At 41.0% G+C, this 22,048-nt stretch overlaps 1 protein-coding gene across 5 annotated transcripts in view; it reads left to right on the forward strand.

The window, feature by feature from the left end:
• The window catches only part of arb2a (ARB2 cotranscriptional regulator A), a 547,436-nt gene that overhangs the window by 241,416 nt on the left and 283,972 nt on the right, over nucleotides 1–22,048 (forward strand). For all 5 annotated transcript variants that reach the window (XM_072914357.1, XM_061986620.1, XM_061986623.2 and 2 more), the window contains exon 8: nucleotides 14,899–15,018. In XM_072914357.1, the coding sequence (XP_072770458.1) occupies nucleotides 14,899–15,018 (120 nt within the window). The remainder of the gene's footprint in view (nucleotides 1–14,898; nucleotides 15,019–22,048) is intronic.

The following is a 22,048-nucleotide window of genomic DNA, read 5'->3' on the forward strand; positions in this document are numbered from 1 at the left end:
GCTGAAGGATGTTGGCAACAGGTGTACAGTTGGGACACTCCTCTGACAGCCCTGGCGCACACAAACAAATAAATAAATAAGGTAAAATACAAAACATGTGTGTATGTGTGTGTGGGAGCTGGTGACAGGAAGCTGGTCTCGCTGGGCGGTGCGCTCCACTGCAGCTAATTAACCCCAGGAAATAATTGCAATATGCAAATGTTGTTTAGATAATTCACTATCCCGTGACATGCCAGGTATAAGTCAGTCACTCTGCTGAGAGTAAAGACCAAAACAACATGTTTGAGCTGCTGGGAACGGAGAGATGGTGTAAATGGAGGCATTGCAGCTGCCATTATGAAGCTTTTATATCAAGTTCTTATAAATAAATAAGCAGACAAGGACCGCACCGTTTAAAGTGAAGATGTCTTGCATGTTAGATTTGCAACACAACCAACTTGGCTTATGTCAGGCGCAATTACAAAGAAGGCGTGTGAAGAACAAGCGGTAGCAGAAGGTAGGAGCGAGGGATGGAGTTAATGAAACAGGTCTCTGTGATGAAGGGCGACATGGCGGAGGGGAGAGCGGGGAGGCTTCAAAAGACTTTGATGTCACAGCCTTTCAGACAGACATCTCTGTCTCTGCATGCCCTCCTCCATGAACACTGGCCCGCACGCACAAACACACACACACACACACACACACATTCAACCCTGATGGCAGGAGGGCAGGCCAGAGCACAGTTGCCTGCTCTTGCATCAACCCTGCGAGTGGGGCCGGGGGCTGACACTACAGCCCCCACCTCCTGCTAATCTAACGGTAAACACTCTGACAGGTTAATTTACCTCAAGACAAACACAGCAACAAAAACACACATCAGTTTTATAATATTTTTTTATTTTTTTTTTATTTTTTTTTGTACTTTGCTCTATTACAGTCAGTGTATTGTCCCAATAATTTTGTATGATTGTTGCACAAAGCAAAACTGAAATTACTAGCAAACTTTGTTAAAGTACAGTTGTGGTCAAACATTTTGAATGATGAAAATTAAATGATACGAATGTAAGATTGCATTGCATCATCGAGGATGTGGTGGCCATCACTAGTAACAACATACAGTCGTGGTTAAAAGTTGACATACACTTGTAAAGAACATAATGTCATGGCTGTCTTGAGTTTCCTATAGTTTCTACAACTCTTATTTTTTTGTGTTAGAGTGATTGGAGCACATACTTGTTGGTCAGAAAAAAACATTCCTGAAGTTTGGTTCTTTTATGAATTTATTATGGGTCTACTGAAAATGTGACCAAATCTGCTGGGTCAAAAGTATACATACAGCAATGTTAATATTTGGTTACATGTCCCTTGGCAAGTTTCACTGCAATGAGGTGCTTTTGGTAGCCATCCGGGCAGCACGGTGGAAGAGGGGTTAGTGCATCTGCCTCACAATACGAAGGTCCTGAGTAGTCTTGGGTTCAATCCCGGGCTCGGGATCTTTCTGTGTGGAGTTTGCATGTTCTCCCCGTGACTGCGTGGGTTCCCTCTGGGTACTCCGGCTTCCTCCCACCTCCAAAGACATGCACCTGGGGATAAGTTCATTGGCAACACTAAATTGTCCCTAGTGTGTGGATGTGAGTGTGAATGTTGTCTGTCTATCTGTGTTGGCCCTGCGATGAGGTGGCGACTTGTCCAGGGTGTACCCCGCCTTCCGCCCGATTGTAGCTGAGATAGGCTCCAGCGCCCCCCGCGACCCCAAAGGGAATACGCGGTAGAAAATGGATGGATGGATGGTAGCCATCCACAAGTTTTTGGCAAGCTTCTGGTTGAATTTTTGACCACTCCTCTTGACAAAATTGGTGCAGTGCAGCTAAATGTGTTGGTTTTCTGACATGGACTTGTTTCTTCAGCATTGTCCACACGTTTAAGTCAGGACTTTGGGAAGGCCATTCTAGAACCTTAATTCTAGCCTGATTTAGCCATTCCTTTACCACTTTTGACGTGTGTTTGGGGTCATTGTCCTGTTGGAACACCCAACTACGCCCAAGACCCAACCTCTGGGCTGATGATTTTAGGTTGTCCTGAAGAATTTGGAGGTGATCCTCCTTTTTCATTGTCCCATTTACCAGTTCCATTGGCAGCAAAACAGGCCCAGAGCATAATACTACCACCACCATGCTTGACGGTAGTTATGGTGTTCCTGGGATTAAAGGCCTCACCATTTCTCCTACAAACATATTGCTAGGTATTGTGGCCAAACAGCTCAATTTTTGTTTCATCTGACCACATAACTTTCCTCCAGAATGTCTTAGTGCTAGAGTGTATTAATGTTCCTGAAAAAAGGGACCCAAACACACATAGTAGATTTTTACAGCTAAATGTGTATACATTTGTTATATACATTGGCCCCGCGGACACATTCTTTCTCTCAATGTGGCCCCCGACTCAAATTATTTGCCGAGCTCTGCACTAGACCACCAGTGATGCAATTGTGTCTGTTTTTAAGTCCATCTAACAACAACAATTTCACTTTTGGGAAAATATTAAATTTTTCTACAGCAGTAGTGCTCAAACTTGTTTCACCAAGTACCACCTCAGAAAACACATGACTGTCCAAGTACCACAATTATGACAATTTTGAAGTCGTCCTAAGTATTCATTAAAAACAATGCAGAGGTTTTATTTAGCAGGTATATTGTAACATTATACACAGATTGAACAGTAACACCATGTTTGAATATAGGAGAATGAAACTGTTAAATTACAATATTTGATTAAGTGATTCTTTGGCATATCACTAGACAGCGCCCGAGTACCAGTTGTGGTACCTGTATTACCGTTTGAGAATCACTGTTGCTAGAAAATTATTGAGCTCGTGAAAACAGGTGGTGCAGCTCGGTCGGTCGAGTGGCCGCGCCAGCAACTTGAGGGTTCCAGGTTCGAACCCCGCTTCCGCCATCCCAGTCACTGCTGTTGTGTCCTTGGGCAAGACACTTTACCCACCTGCTCCCAGTGCCACCCACACTGGTTTAAATGTAACTTAGATGTTGGGTTTCACGATGTAAAAGCGCTTTATAAATATAATTCACTTCACTTCACTTCTAAGAAATATCGTAAGTGTAATGTCAAACCCATTCTAGGATTTGTATGACCTTATGCTGTCCCAGACGAAATAAAGTAAATACAACGAATGCGTTCCTGAGTTGTATTTACATTTGGCCTCCACAAAGTCAAACACAAACTGGAGCTAAACTGTCTTTTTAGCTACAAAGTCAAACATCAAACCGCCATATGGGACGTGGCTTTGTTGCGTTTTTGTGATTCAGCCCCAGAAAGTTGCCGTAATGGAAAAACTGAAGCGTGACGGTTACCATACAACTGGAAATGGAACGTACTGCTCATTACAATAATAGCACTGCAATTACTTCAATATCAAGTGTTAATAATTGCTATTAGGTGACTGAACGGCCCTGCAAAAACTTTCCGGTCCTGTCCTGTGCCTGTGTGTGAGTGGTTCACTCTATTTTAGTTGTGTTATACATTGGTTTACCTACTTGTATACTTGTATAAAACATTGCCTAAGAATTTGCCTGTACGATTAAAGGTTTTATGGAGCATGGAATCTCAAGGGATGAGACAACATGGCTTAAAAGGGACCGATTATGCAACACTTAACTGTTATGATCCATTCGTACCTGTTTTTGTGTATTTGCGGTCTGCATACAGTACAAACAAATACAAAATAAATTAACCATGGAGGCATGGCATATATATTATATTGCCTTCCTTCATATTTCCTCCAAACAAACTGTTTGGAATTTGTCCAATTTGTGGCGTTTTTCCAATTCGGAACAATTTTCCAGTTCTTGACGTCAGCGGCTATCTCCATACACAGTATCGTAAAGATTAACCCGAACAACTTTGCGCGATTCTGCCATTGTAGTCCAAAGTGCATGCACATGCATCCTCCGCTGTTTTTCCATTACTAATACAAAGTTGCGTATAGTTCAAACTTAATCTATCAACAGACTCACTATGGAAGCACTAAAAACTACAACATGGCCGATGGGTAGAAGACGCTGTCGAAGTGCAGCAACGTAAATCAAACACCGCACAAAACGGTACATCCTGAAAAGACGGTCAGAAAGCGGTTTGAAGATGACGTGTAAAACATACAGGTAAAAGCCAGTAAATTAGAATATTTTGAAAAACTTGATTTATTTCAGTAATTGCATTCAAAAGGTGTAACTTGTACATTATATTTATTCATTGCACACAGACTGATGCATTCAAATGTTTATTTCATTTAATTTTGATGATTTGAAGTGGCAACAAATGAAAATCCAAAATTCCGTGTGTCACAAAATTAGAATATTACTTAAGGCTAATACAAAAAAGGGATTTTTAGAAATGTTGGCCAACTGAAAAGTATGAAAATGAAAAATATGAGCATGTACAATACTCAATACTTGGTTGGAGCTCCTTTTGCCTCAATTACTGCGTTAATGCGGCGTGGCATGGAGTCGATGAATTTCTGGCACTGCTCAGGTGTTATGAGAGCCCAGGTTGCTCTGATAGTGGCCTTCAACTCTTCTGCGTTTTTGGGTCTGGCATTCTGCATCTTCCTTTTCACAATACCCCACAGATTTTCTATGGCGCTAAGGTCAGGGGAGTTGGCGGGCCAATTTAGAACAGAAATACCATGGTCCGTAAACCAGGCACGGGTAGATTTTGCGCTGTGTGCAGGCGCCAAGTCCTGTTGGAACTTGAAATCTCCATCTCCATAGAGCAGGTCAGCAGCAGGAAGCATGAAGTGCTCTAAAACTTGCTGGTAGACGGCTGCGTTGACCCTGGATCTCAGGAAACAGAGTGGACCGACACCAGCAGATGACATGGCACCCCAAACCATCACCCAACCATGCAAATTTTGCATTTCCTTTGGAAATCGAGGTCCCAGAGTCTGGAGGAAGACAGGAAGACTTCAGGCACAGGATCCACGTTGCCTGAAGTCTAGTGTAAAGTTTCCACCATCAGTGATGGTTTGGGGTGCCATGTCATCTGCTGGTGTCGGTCCACTCTGTTTCCTGAGATCCAGGGTCAACGCAGCCGTCTACCAGCAAGTTTTAGAGCACTTCATGCTTCCTGCTGCTGACCTGCTCTATGGAGATGGAGATTTCAAGTTCCAACAGGACTTGGCGCCTGCACACAGCGCAAAATCTACCCGTGCCTGGTTTACGGACCATGGTATTTCTGTTCTAAATTGGCCCGCCAACTCCCCTGACCTTAGCCCCATAGAAAATCTGTGGGGTATTGTGAAAAGGAAGATGCAGAATGCCAGACCCAAAAACGCAGAAGAGTTGAAGGCCACTATCAGAGCAACCTGGGCTCTCATAACACCTGAGCAGTGCCAGAAACTCATCGACTCCATGCCACGCCGCATTAACGCAGTAATTGAGGCAAAAGGAGCTCCAACCAAGTATTGAGTATTGTACATGCTCATATTTTTCATTTTCATACTTTTCAGTTGGCCAACATTTCTAAAAATCCCTTTTTTGTATTAGCCTTAAGTAATATTCTAATTTTGTGACACACGGAATTTTGGATTTTCATTTGTTGCCACTTCAAATCATCAAAATTAAATGAAATAAACATTTGAATGCATCAGTCTGTGTGCAATGAATAAATATAATGTACAAGTTACACCTTTTGAATGCAATTACTGAAATAAATCAAGTTTTTCAAAATATTCTAATTTACTGGCTTTTACCTGTAATCTATGCAACATTTTGACCAAAGAGCCACCATGACATGTTATACAGACCACAAGGAAGTGTTTTAAATTTAAAAAAAACTTTCTAATATGACTCCTTTAACATCTTGCACATATGTTGTCTGGGTTTTAGATTTGTATTTACCTTTTGCACCAGATTCCTCATGCAATTCAACGGCAAATTATGTCACTGTTGAGTTCCAGTGTGTAACGGTTCATTTTCCGAAAATGTATTAGAGAGACGTGATACTGGGATAGGGTTGTATGCTATACCGGTACCAGTATAGTATCGCGGTACTAATAAATCAGAAATGGTACTAAACTCTGTTTGAAAAGTACCGGCTGGTTTTACGAGCAGAGGAGCATGCTCGATAACACACAATCACGGAGTACTTACAAGCAGACACAGCGTGTAGACAGAAAAGTGAAAATGGACGCGTTTTGGTCTAAAAACTAACAATAAAGGTGAAGTTATAACACTGAAACGCCCTCAGGAAGAAACATAGCGGCTAATGTCCATCTGCTGTCGGCAGAGTTTTAGCTACTTCTAAATCACTAATTCTTGTCTCCATGGCGACAAATAAAGTATGTTTCTTCAATCAATCAATCAATCAATGTTTACTTATATAGCCCTAAATCACGAGTGTCTCAAAGAGCTGCACAAGCCACAACGACATCCTCAGATCCCACATCAGGGCAAGGAAAAACTCAACCCAATGGGACAATGAGAAACCTTGGAGGGGACCACAGATGTGGGCCCCCCCCCCCCACCCCCCTGGGCGACCGGTGCAATAGACGTTGAGTGGATCTAGCATAATATTGTGAGAGGCCAGTCCATAGTGGATCTAACATAATAGTCCACAAAATGCTATGTGTGCAAGAATTTTCCAGCCTGGCGCTGGATAGTTCTAGCTTAACTAACTCCTCACCCGGACTAACAGACACTGTAATTGCCTGTGACCGGGCTTTCTCTAGTGTAGTTAGTCAAGTGTGACTCAAACAAAAATTTATGTTCCTAGACAGGATGATGGCGCCTTCCTGGTTAAGGTCAAGGCCGTCTCTCATCAACAGGCCCGGTTTGCCGCAGAAAGAGGGCCAATTATCAATACACGTTAGTCCCTGTTGTCTACAAAAACTAGCCAGCCACTTGTTAAAGCGAGATTAATCTGCTATATCTCTCATCATTGCCTCTCGCAGGTAGGGGGCCAGAGACAAGTACTCGATGCCTGGACATCTTTCTAGCGAGATTACAAGTCCTAGCTATGTTCCTCTTTGTAATCTCTGACTGTCTCATTCTAGTGTCATTGGAGCCAACGTGTACAACTATGTTCGAATAGTTTAATAGCTTATTAGTGATTCCCAGAGCCCAAAAAAAGTCTGCGGGCTATAGAGCGTTTTCTATTCGGGCTCCAGTACTATGGAATGCCCTCCCGGTAACAATTAGAGATGCTACCTCAGTAGAAGCATTTAAGTCCCATCTTAAAACTCATTTGTATACTCTAGCCTTTAAATAGCCCCCCTGTTAGACCAGTTGATCTGCCGTTTCTTTTCTTTTCTCCTCTGCTCCCCTTTTCCTTGAGGGGGGGGGGGGGGGGGGGGCACAGGTCCGGTGGCCATGGATGAAGTGCTGGCTGTCCAGAGTCGGGACCCGGGGTGAACCGCTCGCCTGTGCATCGGCTGGGAACATCTCTACGCTGCTGACCCGTCTCCGCTCGGGATGGTGTCCTGCTGGCCCCACTATGGACTGGACTCTTACTATTATGTTGGATCCACTATGGACTGGACTCTCACAATATTATGTCAGACCCACTCGACATCCATTGCTTTCGGTCTCCCCTAGAGGGGTGGGGGTTACCCACATATGCGGTCCTCTCCAAGGTTTCTCATAGTCATTCACATCGACGTCCCACTGGGGTGAGTTTTTCCTTGCCCGTATGTGGGCTTTGTACCGAGGATGTCGTTGTGGCTTGTGCAGCCCTTTGAGACACTTGTGATTTAGGGCTATATAAATAAAGATTGAATAGCTAGTGGTGCAATTAGCCTGTTGTACGTGTTTACGATTAGCTTCAATGTCAGGTGCTCTGGCCCCGGGAATACACTTAATTGTGGCTGGTTTGCTAAGCTTTTTGTTTCGGGTGATGGAGTCCCCTATGACTAAGGTGTGATGCCCGGTAGACTGGGGTGTAGGACTAGCTAAAGGGCTAAATCTATTATGCGTCTCAACCGGTTCACCGTTGCGTATAGGCCGCTTAGGGCTGCTAAAAGCTGGGCTAGTCAGCTCGCTGCAGCTAACGCTAGTAGATGTGTCTGCAACGTCTAAAGTTACGAAATTACTCTGCTCTAACTGGCGGACACGGCCCTCTAGCAGAGTCAACCTATCCATGAGAACGGTGCAGGGAGCCATACTCACGGTATTTTATTTCACCGAGTGAAGTTCTTGCTGTCTTCATGGAAGTGGTCGTGACGTGCAGGTGTGCAGATTCCTTTAGACCGATGTCGCCTTTCTCCGCACTAGCATTGTTAGCTTCGCAACCAGCTAGCTGAGGGAGGGTTGGTGAGACAGAGATCGGGTGATTAGCAAGTTAAATAAGACTACTAAGTATGTTTGGGAAGTAGTAAAGAAAGCTGTAAAACAAATAAAAGCACACAGATAGAACGGTACTTAGCTTTTTCGCAACAGCAACAGCGAGCAGTCAGCGAGCAGTCACTCTACTGCATAATGTGATGTATCATCCCTGCAGGATGAGGAATAGCTAAACATGCTTCACTACACACAGTAGGAGGATGCAATATCTCACCGGCGTCACAATATAAACAAATGCCATGGGTGGATCTACACCTGACGTCCACTGTAATGATACCGAGTACAAGAGTGTATCTAGTTGATACTACTGTGTTTACATCAATATTTTTTATCGTCACAAAATATTTTTTCTTTTTAAAAAAGAAATCATATTATGTTTATAAACTCAGGAAATATGTCCCTGGACACATGAGGACTTTGAATATGACCAATGTATGATCCTGTAACTACTTGATACCTAAATGTGTAGTATCATCCAAAACAGAAAGTAAGCAGATACTAACAGTAAATAAACAAATCCATCCATCCATCCATCCATCCATTTTCTACTGTTTATTCCCTTTGGGGTCGCGGGGGGCGCTGGAGCCTATCTCAGCTACAATCGGACGGAAGGCGGGGTACACCCTGGACAAGTCACCACCTCATCGCAGGGCCAACACAGATAGACAGACAACATTCACACTCACATTCACACACTAGGGCCAATTTAGTGTTGCCAATCAACTTATCCCCATGTGCATGTCTTTGGAGGTGGGAGGAAGCCGGAGTACCCGGAGGGAACCCACACAGTCACGGGGAGAACATGCAAACTCCACACAGAAAGATCCCAAGCCCGGGATTGAACCCAGGACTATTCAGGACCTTCGTATTGTGAGGCAGATGCACTAACCCCTCTCCCACCATGCTGCCCAATAAACAAATAGATTAATATTTTTTTACAGCTTGTCCTTCATAATGTTGACAAAATGATAGAATGATAAATGACACAATATGTTACTACATATGTCAGCAGACTAATTAGGAGTCTTTGTTTGTTTTCTTACTACTAAAAGACAAGTTGTCTAGTATGTTCACTATTTTATTTAAGGACTAAATTGCAATAAGAAATGCACCGTAAGATTTTTTGTGGTCCCCTTTATTTAGAAAAGTATCGACATACACGAGACAACCCTATACTGGGACTTGGCAAAAGCCAAAACTTCAATACCCAAAGACTCTCATGTCCTTTACCTTTCATCACTAAATGTTTGTTCTGCAGTCACATTTGACTTCATTAACAGATGCAGATTTTTTTCTTAGTAGTTTAAGAAATTCTTATTTTAGAAAATGTGTTAATATGAGTGTTGTATTCTGTTAATTGCCATCATGTGTTTTTCTGCTTCATGTGTTGTGCAGGAATGCATGTGTTGTTGATTTTTATGGCCAAGCAGACAGTTTGATAGGAAATCAAAGTCCCAAATCAATGTCACAAGTTCATTACAGTATGCCCTTTTCACTCCTCTCTTTTTACAAATGTTCTTTCCAGCCCTGGATCAGTGTTTACACCTCGCTTTAATTAGACATGTCCACTCTTCACAACGTGTATTTGTTTGCAGTATTGTTTGTGTATGCAATCATGTGTGATGATTTATGTCTTAAAGTGTACTTTGCATGTATCTTCTCTCTTTTTTTGTTGTTTTTCTTTTGACCTTCCCGAGTATCTTCTTGTGCGGCCGCCACTGGCGTATAGATAGGCCATTGATTGCACAACCAGTTACAAATTAAGATTTAAACGTTACCTCTCCGAGCTTATTGAGTTTTACATTTAGGGCATTTGCAATATGCAAGACTTATTGATTGAATAAGGAGTGCCTCTTTATAGATATATCCTCAGGCTACCATCACTTTTCTCTTTCTCTTTCGTTTCCTTTCACTGTACCGTAACATTTTTATTACCGTGGCACCTCAACTTATGAGCTAAATTGGTTCCATGACCGAGCTCGTAACTCAAAAAAGCTGTATCTCAAATCAACGTGTCACGGTGCTCCTCTGTGGGTCAGCTATTACAGTTGTTATTTTTCTGTATTTCTGGTTGTCGTCCGCTTTTTCTCCTCTGCGCTCTCCTTCGCACTCACTTTCCCCGTTGCAATGGTTGGAGGGCAGGATTGTGTCGATATCTGTCTGTAGGTTGTAGACAATCACACTTTAAAGTAGCAGTAGAGTGGAAAAACAAGTTGACTTTATATGCTTAATTGTGTTTCATTGTATCCATTAAACCAGTGTTTCTCAAATGGGGGGTACTTGAAGGTATGCCAAGGGGTACGTGAGATTCTTTTTAAATATTCTAAAAATAGCAACAATTCAAAAATCCTTTATAAATATATTGATTGAATAATACTTCAACAAAATAAATGTTTAGGACTAAGTTCATGAATCCAGATGGATCTCTATTACAATCCCCAAAGAGGGCACTTTAAGTTGATGATTACTTCTATGTGTAGAAATCTTTATTTATAATTGAATCACTTGTTTATTTTTCAACAAGTTTTTAGTTATTTTCATATCTCTTTTCCAAATAGTTCAAGAAAGACCACTACAAATGAGCAATATTTTGCACTGTTATACAATTTAATAAATCAGAAACTGATGACATAGTGCTGTATTTTACTTTTATTATATATATATATTCAAAATTTTACTATTTTGCTTTGCTCTGATTAGGGGGTACTTGAATTAAAAACATGTTCACAGGGGGTACATCACTGAAAAAAAAGGTTGAGAACCACTGCGTTAAACCATATCCAATTGTATTTGCAAAGTATGTGCAAATATTGTCTAAACTTCACAAAATGCCACAATTTCAGTCTGCCGTTGTGAATATTCTTCTCTGAATATCTTCGGCGATTTCTGTAGATTCAACGTCACTGTAGTAACCATTCTGCTCTCTGACCATATTATTAGATCAGTCATACTGGAAATACATGAAAAATGGAAAGAGTTGTGCTGTTTATCATTCACAATCCCTCTGTTGTTTTAATGCATTTGAAATCGTGAGTCAACAGTTCTATTGTCAATCAATCAATCATCAATCAATGTTTATTTATATAGCCCTAAATCAGAAGTGTCTCAAAGGGCTGCACAAGCCACAACGACATCATCGGTACAAAGCCCACATAAGGGCAAGGAAAAACTCACCCCAGTGGTATTGTGCCCATTTAACCTTCTAAAAACATCCAGAAACCACCAAAAAGACTCCCATGTACATGTTGTGACCTGAAAATTACCCAAAAGAGAGTGATATTGTTATTATAAGTGCTAACACAGACGGCCTATTTTAGTGGCGAATTGATAGCAGTGAGCTAATGCTATCTTACACTGCTTTTGCTGACACACGCCTGCTTCTGCTTTGTCCCAAAACTTCGTAAAAGTAAATTCAAGATTGTAATTCATGCATCTCTCACCCGGTAGTCGACAAATGTGGCCATGGGACCGACAGGCTGGTCAACTTTCCCATCCCCCAAGATGGCAAAAAAGCAGCAACATTTTTTGAACCCTTTGTCAGGATTGCAATTTTGAGTTTTGAGTTTATTTCGAACATGCAAGCATAAAACATGATACATCACAATTTCCAGTTTCTCTTTTCAACATGTTCGAAAAGGAGTAGGAAGAAGCAGAGCTTATTTAATCTTACCCCTTTTCTTTTACATAGCAGTCGCTAAAACTTTTGTTCACTTCCTGTTCTCAATTTATTCACAATATACCCCATAAGTAATCACAATAAAAATTAAAGCTGCAAGCAGCGTTGGTCGGGCCCGCGTATTTGGCAGGTGCTAGTCCTAAGTGTCCCAATACTTTTGTCTACTTGTAGTCTGAAGTGTCCCAAGACTTTTGTCTAGTGTACCTACCTTGTCTGCATTGTGTGGGCACGTTGGTGCTTCCTGCTTTTAAGCAGCCATCTTAAAAAAACAGCATTGCAGCAGCATCAGCGCAGCGGGTCTTTGAAGGGTCATAAAATCAAAACCGGAGCAGTTAATTAAAAAGTGCTTCTGTTGTTGTAATCACAAGGGTTCAATGTCTCTCCTGTGTTAGTTTGAAGGCGAAACGACAAACGCGCTCAGAGGAGTTCGTATTTGAAGGAAGGTGACCGGTTTTTACAAAAAAAAATGTTTTGAAGGGGGAATAGCAAACTTCCTGTTGATTTTTGCTGGGGGTTGTAAAATTATGAAATGTAGGTCTAAGTGAGACCTACATAGAGGTTTTTGTTTCATGTCTCTCCGACCTTCCCAGTGGGAGTTACAGGCAGTTTGGTAATTTTTTTCTTCCGAGGTGCAGTTTTTTGTCCGTTTTATTCAAAAATTGCTGTACAGCGCAATTTATAGATTTGGGGTTAGGTTATTTCATTATATCACAGTTTTCGCCAGTCCTGATATGTGTGTTGAGTTTGGTGAGTTTTGAAGCATGTTAAGGGGGTCAAATAGCAGCTCAAAGAGGCAAAAGTGACTGTTTTTAGTACTTTTTTGTGTTGAAGGGGGAATTGCCAACTTCCTGTTGATTTTAGCCCGAAGACATACAATTATGAGAACTAGGTCTAAGTCAGACCTACATAGAGGATTTTGTTTCATATTTTTCCGACCTTCCTAGTGGGAGTTACAGGCAGTCTAGTTTTTTTTTTTCCTAGGGGGCGCTAGAGCGCAAATTTGAGTTTTGAAGTTTGGTTCTTTGATAAAAAGTTTTGCCGTATATTACTGATGTGTGTGTAAAATTTGGTGAGTTTTGAAGCATGTTAAGGGGGTCAAAGTAGTGCGCAAAGCTGCGGAAGAATAATAATAATAAGAAAGAATAAAACGGACGAATAACAATAGGTCCTTATGTCCCATTGCATAAGGACTCCCTGTGGGAGTCCTTTTGCAATGGGCCATGGCGGGCCCTAATAAGAAAGAATAAAACGGACGAATAACAATAGGTCCTTATGTCCCATTGCATAAGGACTCCCTGTGGGAGTCCTTTTGCAATGGGCCATGGCGGGCCCTAATAAAACCTTAGAATAACAATAGGTCCTTATGTCCCATTGCATAAGGACTCCCTGTGGGAGTCCTTTTGCAATGGGACATTGCGGGCCCTAATAAATAAATAATATTTGGTGAAGTAAGTCATATTTCATATGATGAGATAAGTAAGATTATTTTGAGAATGAATGAATGGATGGATGAAATAAATTCAGAATGTTTATCATGGTTCTTCTTCTTTGTACTTTGTAAACACTTTAAGTTTGAAGAGTTTCTTGAAGTGGATCATATTAGTGCATTGTTTGATTGCTTCGCTTAATCCAGTCCATAATTTAATTCCACATACAGATATACTGAAGGTCTTAAGTGTTGTACGTGCAAACAAATGTTTTAAATTATTTTTTTCTCTGATATTATATTTCTCCTCTTTATTTGAAAAGAATTGTTGTATATTCTTGGGTAGCAGATTATAGTTTGCTTTGTGTAATATTTTAGCTGTTTGCAAATTCACTATGTCGTGGAATTTCAGTATCTTTGATTCAATAAATAAAGGGTTTGTATGTTCTCTATATCCAACATTATGTATTATTCTAACTGATCTTTTTTGTAACACCGTTAGTGAATGAAGTGTACTTTTGTAGTTATTTCCCCATATTTCTACACAGTAACTCAGATATGGTAACACTAGCGAGCAGTAAAGAATATGAAGTGATTTTTGGTCTAGAACATGTTTTGCTTTATTCATTATTGACGTGTTTCTTGCTACTTTATGCTGTATATTTTTTACATGAGATTTCCAGTTCAATTTATCATCAATCATTATACCTAGAATTTAATCTTCATCTAAACGGAGTTATGTCATCATCCCGTCGGTCCGCTGCCCAGCGAGAGTGGAAATATTAAAATAAGAGTTTTATTATGGTTAATTTATATGTTTAGCACCTAGCAATGTTGCTGATGCATACAGTGTCACATTAAAGCTTCATCTGTTTAGCACTCGGCTTCTAAAACTTTTTTGCTCATCCTTTTTTTGTTTGGGCTAAAAAATATAAGGTTCTGGATCATATTTTTTTCCCCAAAGTAATCGTTGTTGGCTCTCACAAATGCTGCTTGATTAGCATTGTTGTTGATGGGCAAGAGATCTGTGGTTCCTAGCGCTACATCACGGATCACGTGACTGGCTTCCTTATTAACTCTCAAAATGGCTCGGGAATATCCGTGAGATTGATACTATTTTGGTCGCATTTATTTATTTGCAAACTTTAGAAGTCTTTTGGTGTCACAAATCAGATATATATGATAATAGCTTCAATGTAGAGGCAACTTGTTTTTCCACTCTACTGGTACTGTAACCAGCAGCGGGGAGACTCGTAACTCAAATGTATTCTCCCAGCTAACTTAAAGCATAACAAAAAGTCGTGAGGCAGCTGGTATCTCAGAATTCTTGTAAGTTGAGGTACTACTATACTTGTTTGACTGATGCTTCACCAGCTCTGTCTGTCGAAGTTTGCTGAACGGTCCTAAAATATTTTCTTTTCTGTCGTTTTTTTTGTTTTTTTTGACAATGTGTGTTTTTTTTCCAGGAAAACAGTTCCTCTGAGGAACACGTGTTGTACGTGTGGGATCACTTTGTGTCCAAAGCTGCAGCCAAGAATGTCTTCATCGTGGCCCACAGCTATGGAGGGTTGTCCTTTGTCGAACTGGTCAGTGTTTCACATTTCTGCTTTTCTTACCTTGCACCCCAATGAAATATGACACAACCAGCAGATCTATTGAACTAAAAAGAAATAAAGCGCATACACTGGTTCTCAGGAGGATATAGATTATTTTTGACGAACAATAACAAACTGTTCAGCTTCTGTTTACATATATGACTTATTGTATGACTACAGTTTGGTGGTGTGACGGTTTTAATATATCACATGGCTTTCTGTTGAGGTTATGCACAAAATAAGAATAATAGTGAGGGATAAAGTCCAGCTGGTTCTTTGTTTTCTGAAAATGTCACTTAAATATGCATTTAAACCAACACAAAATAATTACAGTGAACATATAGTGAAACAAAAACTGAATACCGTATTTTCCGCACTATAAGGCGCACCTAAAAACCACAAATTTTCTCAAAAGCTGACAGTGCGCCTTATAACCCGGTGCGCTTTATATATGGATAAATATTAAGATTCATTTTCATAAAGTTTAGGTCTCGCAACTACGGTAAACAGCCGCCATCTTTTTTCCCCGTAGAAGAAGCGCGCGGTGCATGCTGGGATATGTGACGTTTCATTTCCATTTGTGTGTTTATGTAAAGACCCCAAAATGGCTCCTATTAAGTGTGTTGTCTGTCTAATTATAAATAATACAGACGAGGCGTGTTAACTGAGTTCTCAACGTTTACTCACAGCGTGCTCATAACCACATTCTAACTGCCAGCATACAACGCTTCTCAGGGCTACCGCGCATGCTCGTAACTATCGTTGCATGCTGGGTAGTGTAGTTGTTATATTTGCTAGCTCATAACAGCACATTAAGAGACACGCTTACGCGCTTAATTCAATACTCGCCGTCATTCCGGGTGGATTGACAAAAGACCTCCAGCCGCTAGATATTGGTGTCAACAGGGCATTCGAAGCTAGACTGCTAACTGCGTGGGAACAGTGGATGACGAAGAAGCGCGCGGTGCATGCTGGGATATGTGACGTTTCATTTCCATTTGTGTGTTTATGTAAAGACCCCAAAATGGCTCCTATTAAGTGTGTTGTCTGTCTAATTATAAATAATGCAGACGAGGCGTGTTAACTGAGTTCTCAACGTTTACTCACAGCGTGCTCATAACCACATTCTAACTCCCAGCATACAACAACGCTTCTCAGGGCTACCGCGCATGCTCGTAACTATCGTTGCATGCTGGGTAGTGTAGTTGTTATATTTGCTAGCTCATAACAGCACATTGAGAGACACGCTTACGCGCTTAATTCAATACTCGCCGTCATTCCGGGTGGATTGACAAAAGACCTCCAGCCGCTAGATATTGGTGTCAACAGGGCATTCGAAGCTAGACTGCTAACTGCGTGGGAACAATGGATGACAGAAGGCGAACACACCTTCACTAAGACGAGGAGGCAGCGCCAGACGACGCCAACATCTGCCAGTGGATCGTAAATTTGCCCAACTTTTCACTTCGGACACCGAAGACGAAGGATTTACGAATGAAGAATAACTTCAGAAAGTGAGCGCTATGTTTATTTTGTGTGTTGTGACATTAACGTTCGAGCAACATTATGTTGCTATTGCTCTGCACTATTTTGAATTTTACTATGTTTGTGATTGCACATTTGCGTACATTTTGGGAGTGAACAGAGTTGTTAGAACGCTGGTTTTTAATATATTATTAAAGTTTGACTGACCTATCTGACTGTTTTTTTGACATTCCCTTTAGCGCAGCGTAGGCGCGGCTTATAGTCCGGGGCGGCTTATTGGTGGACAAAGTTATGAAATATGCTATTCATTGAAGGTGCGGCTAATAATCCGGTGCGCCTTATAGTGCGGAAAATACGGTACTGTTTTGTTTTTGTTATTATAAATACATAATCAAAGAAAATACAAAGAAGATAGATTTTTGCTAATCCATTTTATTTGCCAAGTTTATCCCAAAGTAGTTTTTTGTGGCTTTGGGCTGCAAGTAAACAAACATAGAAGAATGAGACGTGACAAAAGAGGACTGTTCTATGATTCAAGTTGAAGTTATCCATGAGCTCTTCCTTGTTTTCTGTCTAAATCAGGCCAAACATTGAATATATTGAATGTGCATTACTGCGACTAAACAGGTCGGGAATAAGCGGTAGAAAAATGGATGGATGGATGGAATCAGTTGTGTCCCAAAATGATGTTATCATTCATTGACAAATCCACGGCACCTAATAAAGTTATTAACTAATAAAGTTGCTATCCAGCTGTTATCCACATCTTCAATGTTTGGCCTGGTTAAGCCGGAAAACAAAGAATAGATCCTGGATAACTTAAATCCTTAGAGTGCTTCTCTGTTTTCTTCTGATCGTGTTTAAAACTATGTGCGGGTAAACTTCAAATGGATTTACAAAAACGTTATTTAATCACTTGCAGTTTTTATTTGTGTGTTTTTAAATGAAAAAATGAATAAACTAACGGTACAATGTATTTTGCATTGTAGGCTCATTATTTGATAAATATCAAGTCAGATTGTTTCTCACAAACCGTAGTCTGCCTATCTTCATGGTACTTGTTGTGATACACTAACCAGCGTTACAGTCAGTTATGCATTTTAATTTTTCTGAGGGACTCTTACACGTGACACATTATCTGATGTTGTAAATAAGTTGATATTTTTTTTAATAAATTGACACTTTTCTGCATGAACACTAATGTATAACTCTGGGGTCGGGAACCTTTTTGGCTGAGTGAGCCATGAAAGCCAAATATTTTAAAATGCATATCTGTGAGAGCCATATATTTTCTAACTCTGATGGATGGATTAAAAATGCATGAGAATGTTTTATATTTTAAACATTATTTTTAACACTGTGTTTACCAGCGGAATTATTCATTACTTATCGTGTTAAGCAATGTCAGTTAAGATGTATCTGAGAGCCAGATGCAGTCATCAAAAGAGCCTCTTCTGGCTTGGGAGCCATAGGTTCCCTACCCCTGGTATAGCTCATTGTTAGCACAAGTACCTGCCCTGTTCAGTCCTGTACCGAGGGTTTGTATAATCTGTGAGTGCAGTCGGGTTACCAGAATGATTCCAGTTTTGTTTTTGAAATACAGATGCATTGCACAGTTCATCTCCATTCACTTTTATTGAGGACATTTCTCAGATCCAAAGAAAGCAGGGAGTAAACTGTCGTGGGGAACTAAAGGTGGCCGCAATGGTGCTTTCAGGAATAGTTTTTTCCATCTCTTTACCTCACCTATTCTTTTTAAAGTGTTTTGTCATTTTAATTTGGCTGCTAAATATTCATGCAGTGCTTTGTCCGTGACAATCTCTTGGGCTTTCCGACTGTATGACGACAACTCGCTACTCCGCCTATTTGTATCCTCCTTTCCTTCTGTGGTTGTTTTAGTCGGTATCTCAGTTTATAGTCAATGGCGAGGTTACCGACGAAGTCTTTTAAGTACTGTCCTTGTCAAGCACATGCATGCGGTACAGTGCATGCGTGTATATAAATACATCTGCATACAGCTCGTGCGGTGTAGCGTTGAAAACATCAAGACAAAGAGCTGGAAGTTCATTTAAGTGACAGTGTTCGTAAATGCAACCGTCAGGTTTCCCTAGAGGCCTTACCAGCTTCTGTTGTCTATTATTGTCGAGAATCCTTTACAACTTCCAACCTGGGACTAATTGGGAACCCAGATAGAGACTCGCAGCTTTGTCTCGGCCGTTTGACATTTGAGCCAAATGCAAACCTTGGTGCACATGCAGAAATATACAAATGATTTAAAGTAACATTTCTTAGCTGTTATCTCACTCGCAACAACATGCCCATGCCCACTGCACTTATAAATCCTGCACACACACACACACCATCTACTTAATTGAGGAGAAATTGGTCCAGCGGGATGAGATGGGGAGGTGTGTGTGTGTGTGTGTGTGCGTGTGTGTGTGTGTGTGTGCACGCAGAGCAGAGAGCCTTGCGGGATGAACTGTTCGACACATGAGAAGACCCAGAGAAAACAAGCTGTCTGCGGGTTAATTACTGCTCCCCTTTGCAGTTAATAAATACATTTCTGATCAAGCCCATCAAAAGGGCCCGCTGTTAATTTTTTCCTGCGCGCTCCCCTTGCTCCGGAGCATGTTAACCCCTATGTGGCCCACTCAAGTGTTTCATTGCAATTTGATTTCTTTTTTTAAAAACACTGCGTACAGACTAATTATAGCTACATCAAAGAGGAGCTAACTGCCTTTGAATGTGAGTGCAGCGAGAGAAGCTACAGGGCCAAAGGCTGCTCGCTCTGTCTGGTTCACCCCCACCCCTTTTTTTCCCGCCCCTTTACCCTTGCACTCTTTCTTGAGCAGAAACACGTTCCCCTAAATCCATTTCAGTTCAATGTTGAATCTCTCCTTCTCTTTACTGACACTTCCCTCTCAGATGTGCTGCTTTTAATTATGATGTCACATTAAAAAAAAAATGGTTCTCTCACAATTTTTTTGGTAGAAAATGTCAGAAAATATTGACTTTCCTGCTTCTATACCAGGGGTGCCCACACTTTTTCTGCAGGCGAGCTACTTTTCAATTGACGAAGTCGAGGGGATCTACCGCATTCATATATTTCATTAATATTTATTTATGAAAGAGACCTTTTTGTTAACAAGTTAAAGGTGTTTAATGATAATACAAGCATGTGTAACACATATAGATTATTTTCTTTCATGAAGACAATATTATAAGTTGGTGTATTACCTGATTCTGATGACTTGCATTGATTGGAATCAGACAGTAGTGATGATAACGTCCACATTTTCAAATGGAGGAGAAAAAAGTCCTCCTTTCCGTCCAATACCACATGAAAGTGGTTGCTTTTTGGCATCTTATTTGTCCAGCTTCCATACTCCTTTGTATACACTTTACAAGAAATACAATGTGTGCCAGCTTTCTGAGACTCTTATTATGTTAGCGCAGGCAGGATGAAGCAGCGCTTTTATTGTGAAGACAGGAACTGTGCGGTCGGTCTTTAGAGTTTTGACGGCAGGTACGGCGCGAGAGTCTGTTGAAATAAAAAAAAGTGTTTCTCGCCTTCCTGTCGGTCATTTTTTCTTAATAATGATCTGGCAGCAGCCAGCATCATCTCACAAGACCCTCGGGTGCCGTGAATGTCAATCAAGTGACGTATTGGTGAAGATTGATGATCACTCAGTTTTAGGTCTATTTTTTTAACGCCTGGCTATCTTGAGGTTGTCACCCCCTTAAACCACACTCTTTTGCGGATCACGGGCCGCGCTGTAACCCGCCTGATTCAGTCCCTGCTTTTTTCGGTTCCGTCCTGGACTCGAGCCTGGGTCAGCCGGCATGAGAGATGAGCATGCTATAGCCCGGGCTATCAACACAATAGCCAGCACTGATTTGAGTAACCCAACATGATTTGTTGAAAATACTGCTAATTAGAGATGTCCGATAATGGCTTTTTTGCCGATATTCCAATATTGTCCAACTCTTAATTACCTATTCCGATATTAACCGATACTGTTATATACAGTCGTGGAATTAACAAATTATTATGCCTAATTTTGTTGTGATGCCCCGCTGGATGCATTAAACAATGTAACAAGGTTTTCCAAAATAAATCAACTCAAGTTATGGAATAAAATGCCAACATGGCACTGCCATATTTATTATTGAAGTCACAAAGTGCATTATTTTTTTTAACATGCCTCAAAACAGCAGCTAGGAATTTGGGACATGCTCTGAGGAGGTTAAGGTGGGCGGGGTTGAGGTGGGTGAGGGGAGGTGGGGTGTATATTGTCCCGGAAGAGTTAGTGCTGCAAGGGGTTCTGGGTATTTGTTCTGTTGTATTTATGTTGTGTTACGGTGTGGATGTTCTCCCGAAATGTGTTTGTCATTCTTTTTTTGGTGTGGGTTCACAGTGTGGCGCATATTTGCAACAGCGTTAAAGTTGTTTATATGGCCACCCTCAGTGTGACCTGTATGGCTGTTGATCAAGTATGCCTTGCATTCACTTGTGTGTGTGAAAAGTTGTAGATTTTACGTGACTGGGCTGGCACGCAAAGGACGTGCCTTTAAGGTCCGTGTACACCACGGCGTTTTAAAAAGTCATACATTTAACTTTTTGAAACCGATACCGATAATTTCTGATATTACATTTTAAAGCATTTATCGGCCGATAATATCGGCAGTCCAATATTATCGGACATTCTTACTGCTAATATATCGGAAAAACAGGCCAAACCCCAAATGATGTATCCCAACTACACGTCCAGTACATTGAGAGACTTACGAGTCATTCCTTCAGCCAGTGATTACTGATGAGTTTCACCCCGGAAGAACAAAAGGGACCAGATTTAGGGGACAAAACCACACAAAGAATCAAGGTTTGATTGCCTTGATTCTTTTGATCAGTTTTCACTGCCAGAATTCGACTTGAACATGGAAGTGTCTCTTCCAACGCAGTGGCGGGCCGTGCATTTCACACCTAGGCCTTCAGTGATGTCCTACTTGATAAATACTTCTCATAATTTATGTCACCATGACCACGTCTGGAGGAATACACAGAAACACACTTGGCACTACAGGAAATTGAATCACCTCAATAGTGGACAAAAATGGCACATTTCTGGCGCATTTCAAAATCAGCAAACCAACATCAGCATGGCACTGTAAAATCTAAATTATTATGAAAATATATTAAAACGTGAACAAAATTAAGAAATAAAATATTTGAACTCACCCATCGGAAGCCGTAAGCCAGGAGTACCGCTCGTAGTTGGTTGATTGGAAGTGGCAGAAAAAACCCTTTCACCGGTCGGCCGACCTCGTCTCATGAGATCTAGCCTCTCTTGAAATGACCTTCTTGAAAATGGCCTTGCAAATTTATATCTGCAACCTAATCAACGTTGTGCTCTCCTTAGTAAAGTGTGGCTCCGGTGCGGTTCTGTTGATTTGCACAACACTTCCTACTCACGAAACTCACAACTTATGATTGGAAACGTACTCATATTTGTCATGTTTAACGTGTGGCAAATTC

This window comes from Nerophis lumbriciformis, linkage group LG12 (assembly GCF_033978685.3).
Source record: "Nerophis lumbriciformis linkage group LG12, RoL_Nlum_v2.1, whole genome shotgun sequence".
NCBI classification, from domain to species: Eukaryota; Metazoa; Chordata; class Actinopteri; order Syngnathiformes; family Syngnathidae; genus Nerophis; species Nerophis lumbriciformis.